This window comes from Bos grunniens, chromosome 13 (assembly GCF_055505025.1).
Source record: "Bos grunniens cultivar Pamir isolate PY7600 chromosome 13, Bosgru_T2T1.0, whole genome shotgun sequence".
Taxonomy (NCBI): Eukaryota; Metazoa; Chordata; class Mammalia; order Artiodactyla; family Bovidae; genus Bos; species Bos grunniens.
The window spans coordinates 72,671,980-72,685,823 of NC_141177.1; the positions used below are offsets into that span (position 1 = coordinate 72,671,980).

At 37.5% G+C, this 13,844-nt stretch overlaps 1 protein-coding gene across 1 annotated transcript in view; it reads right to left on the minus strand.

Moving 5' to 3' along the window:
* The window catches only part of LOC147361222 (ankyrin repeat domain-containing protein 26-like), a 74,881-nt gene that overhangs the window by 38,473 nt on the left and 22,564 nt on the right, over positions 1-13,844 (minus strand). Inside the window, exons 11-13 of the mRNA XM_086334956.1 lie at positions 3,122-3,251; positions 2,761-2,822; positions 1,402-1,489 (exon numbers count right to left, since the gene is read on the minus strand). Of these exons, the coding sequence (XP_086191082.1) occupies positions 1,402-1,489; positions 2,761-2,822; positions 3,122-3,251 (280 nt within the window). The remainder of the gene's footprint in view (positions 1-1,401; positions 1,490-2,760; positions 2,823-3,121; positions 3,252-13,844) is intronic.

Below are 13,844 nucleotides of genomic sequence, written 5' to 3' on the forward strand. Positions count from 1 at the left end.
GTGTCCTCATCGACTCCAAACTCACCTCCCTAAAGCCTTACTTTCCTCCCTTTGTCCTTTCACTAGAGTCTTCCCTCTATAAAGGGTAATCTCTGGATCCGTGGTCTGAATTCTTCCCCCTTTACGTTCTTTCTATGGATCATCCCCACCATTTCTTTTCCTTCTTTGCTCAGCAATGGTATCTTACACCTGTAATTGCTACTTCGACTCTTTGCTTCCCTCTGGCTATAAACACACTCAGAAAGAAAAACAAACTAATGCTTTCCCTTGATCCTGTTATGTCCTGCACGAGCCAATGCTCTTCTTCCAGATTTCTGTAAACGCAAGCCTACACCCTTGCTACTCGGAGAGCTTGTTAGAAACGCAGAATCTCAGACCTCGTGCTCAGCATGTGCACTTCCCACAAGGTCCCCAGGCGACTAATTAAAATTTGAGAAACTATTTGGTCTATACGGAGTCTGCTTCTACATTACTTCAACTTAATTTATTCTCCTGAAATCTTAGCCTCAACTTCCTCACTCTAACACTTCCCCCCCACCCCCAAACTGAAACTGCATTGCAAGTTGGAAACTTTCCAGTGGCCTCTCTGTCAGGCTGTAGGTCCCTTGAGCGCCCTGTTGTGCCCCCACTCTCTCCTTCTTTCCAGCTCTCTTGTTTTGTCCTGTGTGACACCATGCTGGAAAGCAGCAACACTTCATATGACACCAATTTGCACACATTTACAGCTGAGCACCTGTGCCCACGCTGCCCCAGAGGATGACAGACCGCTCTGCACACCCAGGCACTGCAGTTCTGAACGTCTTTCTAACAACGAGTAAACAGGAAGAGGGGAGAACTTTGCTGTTCTTCTCTGACAAGTTTTGGTGCTGGAAGCTCACTTCAAATTCATCGTCCATGTCAAATACTCTCCCTTTATCTAGAGACCTTCATTACTTATTGCCCCCTTCTCCCACAGACCTGTGCTTCCTTTCTTCATTTCCTCCCTGTACCATCTGCCTCTCTCATCGTTCATTTCCTCTTTCCTCTTATTTCTCGACCTTCTTTTGGTTGTAGAATACCTTGAGACAGAACTAATCATTTTTTTTCTTGTCCAGTGTCACGTGGAATCTTAGTTCCCTGACCAGGGATCAAACCTCCACCCCTGCACTGGACAGTCTTAACATTTGGACCTCCAAGAAGTCCAGGAACTAATAATTTAGCTCCTTAAACTGGATTCTCAATTTAATCTGTGGCTGACACCTGATAAGATACACAATTTCCCTCCTCTTCTCGTCTTTTTCCTCACTACGGATCTGACAGATGTTTGGTTTTTTTTTTTGTTTTTTTGTTTTGCCTGTTAGAATATTCCCATTTTAAATCAATGTTCTGTCAAATAACCTTTCTATAAAATACAGTTCTCACCTTCTACTTGTCCATTTAATGTATTTTTTCCTCTTTGATCTTCAGGTAAATGACACACAAAGTTCTGTGGAATGCTGTCAGAGATACTCTGTTAAAATGAATATTGAGTTCCATGAAGATTTCCTAATGTCTTTTTAAGAAAATACCCTACTTTTAAAAACTGCCTACATTTAACCCAGTTAAGACAGGTTTTGCCAAGATCTCACAGCTGCCAAACGACAGAACCTGGATGCTGACTTCATACACTGCTGGATCACCAGGTAGTGGCTGCCAGCAACGAAGACATCAGGCCCTTCCTATCTCCTTCCATAGCTGCCACCTTCAAACAGAGCATCATTACTTTATGTTACCTCAAGTACGGCTGCCATAAGGGTACTCTGCCCTGCTACTTAAGTTTAGTTGCTCACTCGTGTCCGACTCCTTGCGACACCATGGACTGTAGCCTGCCTAGCTCCTCCATCCATAGGATTTTCCAGGCAAGAGTACTGGAGTGGGTTGCCATTTCTTTCTCCAGGGGATTTTCCTGACCCAGGGATCGAACCTTGATCAAAACCGTAGGCAGATACTTTACCTTCTGAGCCACCAGGGAAGTCCCCCTGCTACTTAAACAATCCAAAATGGTTTGTACTTATTAAAACATTGCTAAAGCAAACTGCTGTTATTACAACCCCACATATTTATTGCTATTCCCCATGCTTTTGCTTCTCTTGAAATGTTTCTTCCAGATTAACCTGACAATCCAAATACAGTAACACTTTTAAGTTTCAAGCACTATCTTTGAAGGTCCAAGTGATAAAAAACCACAATTCACCCTGTTTCTCTCTGACGCTCTCTAGCAGTTTTACACGTGCACATGTACCAAAGAAACATACATTTGGTTGGGAGATTGGGACTGACACATACACACTACACACTATTGTGTAGGAAACAGATAACTAATGAGGACCAACCGTATAGCACAGGGAATGCTACTCAACATTCTGCAATGGCCCATATGGGAAAAAGAATCTAAAAGAGGTGACACACACACACGAAACAAAGAAACATTTGGCCATGGACTGACCTGAAATAACGTTTCAATTTTCAGATAAATGTAACTTCAGAACTCAAGCGGATTCCTTATGATCTCTAAGCCTTGGTTTCTGTACTACACTGACTTCACTAGGTGAATCTTGCAAATGAACAAAAGTGTACTAGGTGGTAGTATTTAGCACAGAATTATTTTATTCAATATAGGTTAAAAGTAAGAGAAAAGTTTTGATGGGGAAATGCAAAGGTGAGAGAGTCACAGCATCTCCCACTTTCATGTACTTACATTACTCAGGGCTTACATTTCAAAATAATAATAGAAGACAGTACCTCAGAATCCCAAGATGATTCTGTACCTTTCTCTTCTCTCAATCCTACGGCTGACATCATGTCTGTAAAATGCAGTCACAGATGCATTAATGAGAACATTCACTACTATGAATTTTAAAGACATAATTTTAAAGTCTATCCCTATCCACAAATATTTCAATAAAATAAAGTAGTGGAAAAGAATTTCAGAGGGTTGAAGCATTTTCAGGAAGAAAAAGTTGGTAGTAGGTGGGACACTTCTGAAGAAAGAGAGCAAAAGAAATGTATTTCAAATGAAATGGATATTGTATTTGGATCTATACCATTTACATGTTTTTATATTTAAAGTATAGACAAAATTCACAGGCATTCACTAACTTACCACTTCTATTATTTTCGTGTGCTCTATCAACAGAAGTCAAATGGTCATGATTTGCTTGCTCTTGGGGAGCCCTTTCAATAATATCAGCATCACTTTCTTTTTCAGCAAGTTCTGGCTTTGTGGTTCCTTCCTATAGAAACAAAACAAAATAAAACCAAAACCCAACTTCAGAAAGCATATTCATTCACTGGTCCTTCACCCCGTCAGTGAGACGACAATCATGGTGTCTAGCACATCCTCTAGGGTGTCCTGGGAGAAGTTAGAACTGTTAAAGAGAAGAGCGACTCTGCTCTGCGTCTAGGCAAGGCAGAGACACGTGGAAACAAACGAGAGCAGAGGAGTATCCTTCGACATCTCTGCAGCTGAAGTGGACAGAGCACAGGACGCGCACAAAGGAGAGCGGAGGCAGGTGTACCTGCGAAGCTCAAGGAGTGCTGTGACAAGGGCTGTGTCTCAGAAGACAGAGAGTGCAGAGCCGGGGTGTGAGGGGGAGTCTAGGAAGGGAGGCCCGAGCCAACAGATGAGGTGTGAAACAGGGTTCACAAGTCATGTGGAAAACTAGATCACGGTTACTGGAAACTGTATAGAAAGACAAAACTGGAGGACCAGGTTCAAACAGGGAAAAGCAAGTGTCATCTTCTTCCTTCAAGTGACAGGGATCATCACAAATTTATTTTATTTGGTGCCATGCTTTTATTCAAGTGACAGGGAAAAGACTGCACTGCACTAGGAAGTAGAAAGTTCAGTTTAGTTCAGTTGCTCAGTTGTGTCCGACTCTTTGCGACCCCATGGACTGCAGCACGCCAGGCCTCCCTGTCCATCGCCAACTCCCAGAGTTTAATCAAACTCATGTCCATTGACTCGGGGATGCCATCCAACCATCTCATCCTCTGTCATCCCCTTCTCCTCCTGCCTTCAATCTTTCCCAGCATCAGGGTCTTTTCTAATGAGTCAGTTCTTTGCATTAGATGGCCAAAGTTTCAGCTTCAGCATTAGTCCTTCCAATGAATATTCAGGACTGATTTCCTTTAGGATGGACTGGTTGGATCTCTTTGCAGTCCAAGGGCCTCTCAAGAGTCTTCTCCAACACCACAGTTCAAAAGCATCAATTCTTTGGTGCTCAGCTGTCTTTATAGTCCAACTCTCACATCCATACATGACTACTGGAAAAATCATAGCTTTGACTAGATGGACTTTTGTTGGCAAAATAATGTCTCTGCTTTTTAATATGCTGTCTAGACTGGTCATACCTTTTCTTTCAAGGAGAAAGTGTCTTTTAATTTCATGACTGCAGTCACCATCTGCAGTGATTTTGGAGCCCAAGAAAATATAGTCTGTCATTGTTTCCACTGTTTCCCCATCTATTTGCCATGAAGTGATGGGCCTGGATGCCATGATCTTAGTTTTCTGAATGTTGAGTTTTAAGCCAACTTTTTCACTCTCCTCTTTCACTTTCATCAAGAGGCTCTTTAGTTCTTCACTTGCTGCCGTAAGGGTGGTGTCATTTGCATATCTGAGGTTATTGATATTTCTCCCAGCAATCTTGACTCCAGCTTGTGCTTCATCCAGCCCAGAGTTTCTCATGATGTACTCTGAATATAAGTTAAATAAGCAGGGTGACAATATATAGCCTTGATGTACTCCTTTCCCTATTTGGATATTTGGCCTTGGAGTACAGAATGCAGGGCAAAGGCTAATAGAGTTTTGCCAAGTGATTGCACTGGTCATAGCAAACACCCTCTTCCAACAACACAAGAGAAGACGCTACACATGGACATCACCAGATGGTCAATACCGAAATCAGGTTGATTATATTCTTTGCAGCTAAAGATGGAGGAGTTCTATACAGTCAGCAAAAACAAGACTGGGAGCTGACTGTGGCACAGACCATGAACCCCTTATAGCCAAATTCAGACTTAGATCGAAGGAAGTAGCAAATACGATAGTATTTTACAGGAGAGCATTAAAAAGAAAAGAACAAAAACAAAAACCTATCAGCAATGCTCCAGAGTGGACAGTAAGCACACGAGATACTGTACATCACCCAAAGTGTCCATTAAACTGTAATTAAAAGGCTAATTTGGCTTTAAAAATAGCCAAATAAAAACGGTAACAGTCATTCTAAAACAAACTGCAGAGCCAGGAGGAATGAAAAGATTGACAAGTATATTTTAGAAAGATTACTCTGGCAGCAGCATAAAAAAGAACATCAGGGTAGCAAAACTAGAAAAGAATATTTCAAGATTATAGGTGAGACAGTGAGTTATGGTGATAAGATATGAAAAATGATAAGCAGGCAGAAAATACTGAACTTCTTGAGTGACTGGAAGCGGTAATTTCAAGGAAGTTTGGAGTCCAGGGTTTTTCCTGCTGTGGCATTTCAGTGATTCTGTCTACTAGGCTGGGGAGGACAGATGAAGGGATAGCTTCCAAAGAGTCAGGGATGAGGGAAGCATCAGGGACAGCACCTTCAGTTTGGGGTGTAATAAGTTATTTTGAGGCATGCAAGGGACTCAGAAGAAAGGATTTGGGTAAATACATTTGAATTAGAAATAGATAAACTTATTCAGGAAAAACATATACTGTAAAGATAATTATTTGTAAAAGATACTAACCTGGTATAATTAATGCAAACCTAGGCAGAATTCTGAACTTTTGAAAATAAAACAATACCAGGGGAAGAAAACTATGAGATTAAAATTGTCAATTATATATTTCAACATGTTTCAAGGATATAAAAATATACTTTTATAAATATATGAAAATACTCATTTCTGTCATATTACCATAATAAGCATTTTGTGTAATGAAAAGGTTTAATTGTTAAACACCAATTCAAGATGCTACAAGAAGACTCTGTTTTAAAATTGATCTTAAAAGACAAGTTTTCATTTGTAGAAGAGAAATGCTTATGTGAGGATGGAATTATGAGGCATTTTAAAGTACTACTATGACATAAGAAAGAAATAGAAAACCCTATTTGAAAAGATCTTATTCAAAATTGATGGTGAAATCAAAAGCTTTACAGACAAAGCAAAAGTTAAGAGAATTTAGCACCACCAAACCAGTCTTACAACAAATACTAAAGGGATTTGCAGCCAGTAAACACAAGAGAAAGGAAAGACCTACAAAAACAAACCAAAACAATTAAGAAAATGTCAACAGGAACATATATATTGATTATTACTTTAATATAAATGGATTCAATTCATCAACCAAAAGATACAGAATAACTGAATGAATACAAAAACAAGAGCCAAATATATACTGCCCACAAGAGACCCGCTTCAGACCTAGAGACACATACAGACTGAAAGGAAATGGATGGAAAAAGATATTCCATTTGAATGGTAACCAAAAGATAGCCAGTGTGGCAACCCTTATTTCACACAAAATAGACTTTAAAATAAAGAATATTATAACAGACAAAGGACACTACATAATGATCAAAGGATCAATCCAAGAAGAAGATACAACAATTGCAAGTATTTATGCCCCCAACATAGAAGCACCTCAATACACAAGGCAAACACTAACAGGCATAAGAGGGGAATTCAACAGCAACACAGCCATAGTGGGGGACTTTAACACCCCACTTACACCAGTGGACAGATCATCAAAACAGAGAATCAATAAGGAAACACAAAACTTTAATGAAACATTAGACTCAATGGATCTAATTGATATCTTCAGGACTTTCCATCCAAATGCAGAAGAATACACTTTGTTCTCAACTGCACATGGAACATTCTCTGGGACAGACCACATCTTGGGCCACAAATCAAGCCTCAGTACATTTAAAAAATTGAAAATATATCACATATCTTCTCTGACCACAACACTATGAGACTAGATATCAACTACAGGAGAAAAATGTAAAAAAAGCACAAACTCAGGGAGATTAAACAATTCGTTACTAAATAACAAAAAGGGTATTGAAGAAATAAGAAGGGAAATCAAAAGATTCCTAGAAACAAATGACAACAAAAACATGACCATCCAAAACCTATGGGATTCAATAAAAGCACTTCTAAGAGAGAAGTTGATAGCAGCACGATCCTACCTCCAGGACAAGAAAAACTTTGAACAGGCAACACTCTACATTTAAAGCAGCTAGAAAAAGAACCAAAATCCCCAAAGTCAGCAGAAGGAAAGAAATCATACAGATCAGAGCAGAAATAAATCAAAAAGAAAATGAAGGAAACAATAGCAAAGATTAATCAGACTGAACACTGGTTCTTTGAGAAGATAAGCAAAATGGACAAACCACTAGCCAGACTCATCAAGAACAGAAGGGAGAAAAATCAAATTGACAAGATTAGAAATGAAAAAGGAGAAGTTACAACAGACAACACAGAGATGAAAAGGATCATAAGAGAATGTTATGAGCAACAATATGCTAATAAAAGGGACAACCGAGAGGAGATGGACAGATTCTTAGAAAAGTTCAACCTCCCAAAACTGAATCAGGAAGAAATAAAAATTACAAACAAGCCAATTACAAACACTGAAATAGAAAGTGTTATCCAAAGTCTCCCAAAAACAAAAGGCCAGGGCCAAATGGCTTCACAGGGGAATTTTATCAAACATTTAGAGAAGAGCTAATGCCTATTTTTCTGAAATTCTTCCAAAAAATTGCAGAGGAAGGAACACTTCCAAACTCATTCTATGAGGCCACAATCACCTTGATGCCAAAACCAGGCAGAGACAACACAAGAAAGAAAATTACAGGCCAATATCACTGACAAACACAGATGTAAAAATCCTCAACAAAATTCTAGCAAACACAATTCAACAACACATTCAATAGCTCATTGATACCATGATCAATTCGGTTTATGCCAGGGATGCAAGGATTCTTCAATATACACAAACCAATTTCAATGTGATGCACCATCTTAACAAATTGAAAAATAAGAACCATATGATCATCTCAATAGAGGCAGAAAAAGCCTTTGACACAATTCAGCACCTGTTTATGACAAAAACGCTTCAAAAAATAGACACAGGAGGAACCTTGGTCAACATAGTAAAGGCCGTATAGAATAAACCCACAGCAAACATTATTCTCAATGAGGAAAAATGAAAAGCATTCCCTCTAAGATCAGGAACAAGATAAAGTTGTCCATTCTCAGCACAGTTATTCAGCATGCTTTTGGAAGTCCTAGCTATGGCAATCAGTGAAGAAAAAGAAATACAAAGAATCCAGATCTGAAAAGAAGAAGTAAAACTCTCTCTTTTGCAAATGAAATGATACTACACATAGAAAACCCAAAAGAAACTATCTATTTTCTAGTAAAAGAAAATTACTAGAGCTACACAATGAATTTAACAAAGTTGTATGATACAAGGTCAATACACAGAAATCACTTGAATTCCTATATACTAACAATGAAAAATCAAAAAGTGAAATTAAGGAGCCAATCCCATTCACCACTGCAACAAAAAGAATACAATATCTAGTAATAAACCTACCTAAGGAGACAAAAGACCTGTATATGGAAAATTCTAAGACACAGAGGAAAGAAAAGAAAGACGACATAAACAGGTGGAGAGATATTCCATATTCCTGGGTAGGAAGAATTAATAGTGTGAAAATGACTATATTACCAAATGCAATCTACAGATTCAGTGTGATCACTTTCAAATTACCAATGGCATTTTTCATAGAACTAGAACAATGTATACAATGGACTATTACTCAGCCATAAAGAGAAACACATTTGAGTCAGTTCTAATGAGGTTGACAAACCTAGAGCCTATTCTCCAGAGTGAAGCGAGTCAGAAAGAGAAATATAAATATCATATACTATTCGCATATACATGGAATCTACAAAGATTCTGAGTCTACAATGGTAGGTGATGGATTTATTTGCAGGGCAGCAATGGAGAAACAGATATAGAGAACAGACTTATGGACATGGGGGGAGGGGAAGTGGGGAGAGGGTGAGATGGATGGAAAGAGTAACATAGAAACTTACAATTCCTTATGTAAAATAGATAGCCAATGGGAATTTGTTGTATGACTCAGGGAACTCAGAAAGGGACTCTGTGACAATCTAGAAAAGTGGGATGGGGAGGGAGATGGGAGGAGGGTTTGGGAGGGAGGGGACATGGGTGTACCTATGGCTGATTCTTGTTGATGTTTGACAGAAAACAACAAAATTCTGTAAAGTGATTATCCTTCAATTAAAAAATAAATACATTTTCTAAAAACCCCATTTGAGAATTTCATCGTTTTCTTCTTTTTTCCCTGTAAACAGCACATAACGGCTCTAATTTCCTTTCTATGCCCTCTTCAATGGCAGATAAAGGTTGAAGGAACAATTTAGATATAAAAAAAGTAGTAAAACTATGATTATCCAAGTTGGAGATTTAAAAGTTTTCAAATACATCTATGATTATCAAGCAGAATTCAATATTCACATCAGGAAAGAACAAATGAGCTGAAAAAATCAAGTAACCACAATGACTGAGTTTTAGATATGGAAGAATTTGCATTTTAGTTTAACATGTATAACAAAGAACTGACATGCTAATTTAACACCTATAAATACTGAAGCTAATAAAGTTTCTTAAAAGTAAAACTTAAAAATAACTTCTTAACTTAAAAAAATACTTCTTAAAAATAAACTTCTTAAAATTTTATTCTTTAATAAAATTCTTAAAATGGAATACACGTATTACTAGAGATATTTTTTAAAGTAAAAAATTATCTTTCTGAGATAATTTTATAAACTCTGTTGGTAATTCTTTCCTTATAATTTCATAACAAGTAGTCTACATAAGAAAAAAATCATGAATTGTGATTTCATTCATTCAATGTGTGTGACTTGCAGATATTAGGAAAAGATAAATCACAATCTTTCTGGGGGTGGGGCGGGGTGGATTCTACATTTTTTTCTTTAAGACTGTTGCAGCTTAAAATTTTCTCATGACATGAAGAGAGTTTAAGAATCTCATTTATATAATTATAAATTATAATTTTAGTAAAAGACAAGATAAAATGCTTATTTCCTCTTTATTTTCAAGAAGATTCAAAACCTCCACCAAGATTATACCAAACAGTAAGATAAATTAGTTAAGAACATTAAGTATGTATCAAACAGTAAGTTAGTAACCAGAAGAAACAGAAGGGCCAAAAATTCTTAATTCATAATATATCTGCTAAGGCCTAAAATAGAGCTCATCTAGAATTGCCTATAAATGAAAGTTCTGCTAGATTAAACAGAAGACATCGCTTGATTAATTTCAAAGTGAGAATTTTTTAAAAAAGAGAAATCACTTCAAATTGAAATGAACTTCCAGAGGGAACTATATTCAGTATAGATATATACATATACAAGTGTAACCAGGTCACATTGCTATACACCTGAAACTAACACAGTATTGTAAATGACTACACTTTAAAGAAAAAAACAAAAACAACCACCAACCTCAAAAACAACCACCAAAAAAGCTAAGTATCAAATTTTCTTTCAGGTCTTCATAAAAATCAGCTATATGTCATTCAGAAGCGTATAAGTATTGAGTTTTCACAACCTCACTTTCTCCTAAGTTGAATTTGAAATAATTTACCTCATATTTATAATATAGAGCACCTCCTCTGACTTACCCCCACTATTTCTGTTGTGTTTGTAAAATAATGTTGCATCTTGACCTTCATTCTGTCTCGTATTCATCTTTTTTTAATTTATTTATTTTAAATGGAGGCTAATTACTTTACAATATTGTATTGGTTTTGCCATACATCAACACGAGTCCACCATGGGTGTACACGTGTTCCCATCCTGAACCCCCCTCCCACCTCCCTCCCCAGACCATCCCTCTGGGTCATACCTGTGCACCAGCCCCGAGCATCCTGTATCATGCATTGAACCTGGACTGGCAATTTGTTTCACATATGATATTATACATGTTTCTATGCCATTCTAACATATCATCCCACCCTCTCCCTCTCCCACAGAGTCCAAAAGACTGTTCTATAATCTGTGTCTCTTTTGCTGTCTCGCATACCGGGTTATCGTTACCATCTTTCTAAATTCCATATATATGCATTAGTATACTGTATTGGTGTTTTTCTTTCTGGCTTACTTCACACTGTATAATAGGCTCCAGTTTCATCCACCTCGTTAGAACTGATTCAAATGTATTCTTTTTAATGGCTGAGTAATACTCCATTGTGTATATGTACCACTGCTTTCTTATCCATTCGTCTGCTGATGGACATCTAGGTTGCTTCCATGTCTTGGCTATTATAAACAGTGCTGCGATGAACATTGGGGTACATGTGTCTCTTTCAATTCTGGTTTTCTCGGTGTGTATGCCCAGTAGTGGGATTTCTGGGTCCCAGTTCTATTTCCAGTTTTTTAAGGAATCTCCACACTGTTCTCCATAGTGGCTGTACTAGTTTGCATTCCCACCAACAGTGTAAGAGGGTTCCCTTTTCTCCACACCCTCTCCAGCATTTATTCTTGTAGACTTTTGGATAGCAGCCATTCTGACTGGCGTGAAATGGTACCTCATAGTGGTTTTGATTTGCATTTCTCTGATAATGAGTGATGTTGAGCATCTTTTCATGTTTGTTAGCCATCTGTATGTCTTCTTTGGAGAAATGTCTGTTTAGATCTTTGGCCCATTTTTTGACTGAGTCCTTTATTTTCCTGGAATTGAGCTGCAGGAGTTGCTTGTACATTTTTGAGATTAATTGTTTGTCAGTTGCTTCATTTGCTATTATTTTCTCCCATTCTGAAGGCTGTCTTTTCACCTTGCTTATAGTTTCCTTTGTTGTGCAGAAGCTTTTAATTTTAATTAGGTCCCATTTGTTTATTTTTACTTTTATTTCCAATATTCTGGGAGGTGGATCATAGAGGATCCTGCTGTGATTTATGTCAGAGAGTGTTTTGCCTATGTTCTCCTCTAGGAGTTTTATAGTTTCTGGTCTTACGTTTAGATCTTTAATCCATTTTGAGTTTATTTTTGTGTATGGTGTTAGAAAGGGTTCTAGTTTCATTCATTTAAAAGTGGTTGACCACTTTCAATTTGTTAATGTGGTGTATTACATTGATTGACTTGCGGATATTGAAGAATCCTTGCATCCCTGGAATAAAGCCCATTTGGTCATGATGTATGATCTTTTTAATGTGTTGTTGGATTCTGATGGCTAGAATTTTGTTAGGGATTTTTGCATCTATGTTCATCAGTGATATTGGCCTGTAGTTTTCTTTCTTTGTGGCATTTTTGTCAGGTTTTGGTATTAGGGTGATGGTGGCCTCATAGAATGAGTTTGGAAGTTTACCTTCCTCTGCAATTTTCTGGAAGAGTTTGAGTAGGATAGGTGTTGGCTCGTCTCTAAATATTTGGTAGAATTCAGCTCTGAAGCCGTCTGGTCCTGGGCTTTTGTTTGCTGGAAGATTTCTGATTACAGTTTCGATTTCCGTGCTTGTGATGGGTCTGTTAAGATTTTCTATTTCTTCCTGGTTCAGTTTTGGAAAGTTGTACTTTTCTAAGCATTTGTCCATTTCTTCCACGTTGTCCATTTTATCGGCATATAATTGCTGATAGTAGTCTCTTGTGATCCTTTGTATTTCTGTGTTGTCTGTTGTGATCTCTCCATTTTCATTTCTAATTTTATTGATTTGATTTTTCTCCCTTTGTTTCTTGATGAGTCTGGCTAATGGTGTGTCAATTTTATTTATCCTCTCAAATAACCAGCTTTTGGCTTTGTTGATTTTTGCTATGATCTGTTTTGCTTCTTTTACATTTATTTCTGCCCTAATTTTTAAGATTTCTTTCCTTCTACTAATCCTGGAGTCCTGCATTTCTTCCTTTTCTAGTTGCTTGAGGTGTAGAGTTAGGTTACTTATTTGACTTTTTTCTTGTTTCTTGAGGTAAGCCTGTATTGCTATGAACCTTCCCCTTAGCACTGCTTTTACAGTGTCCCACAGGTTTTGGGTTGTTGTGTTTTCATTTTCATTCATTTCTCTGCATATTTTGATTTCTTCTGTGATTTGTTGGTTATTCACCACCATGTTATTCAGCCTCCATATTTTGGAATTTTTAATAGTTTTTCTCCTGTAATTGACATCCAATCTTACTGCATTGTGGTCAGAAAAGATGCTTGGAATGATTTCAATTTTTTTGAATTTACCAAGGCTAGATTTATGGCCCAGGATGTGATCTATCCTGGAGAAGGTTCCGTGTGTGCTTGAGAAAAAGGTGAAATTCATTGTTTTGGGGTGAAATGTCCTATAGATATCAATTAGGTCTAACTGGTCTATTGTATCATTTAAAATTTGTGTTTCCTTGTTAATTTTCTGTTTAGTTGATCTATCCATAGGTGTGAGTGGATTAAAGTCTCCCACTATTATTGTGTTATTATTAATTTCCCTTTTCATACTTGTTAGCATTTGTCTTACATATTGTGGTGCTCCTATGTTGGGTGCATATATATTTATAATTGTTACATCTTCTTCTTGGATTCATCCTTTGACCATTTTGTAGTGTCCTTCTTTGTCTCTTTTCTCAGCCTTTGTTTTAAAGTCTATTTTATCTGATATGAGTATTGCTACTCCTGCTTTCTTTTGGGGTCTATTTGCATGGAATATCTTTTTCCAGCCCTTCACTTTCAGTCTATATGTGTCCCTCGTTTTGACGTGGGTCTCTTGTAGACAACATATATAGGGGTCTTGTTTTTGTTTCCATTCATCCAGTCTTTGTCTTT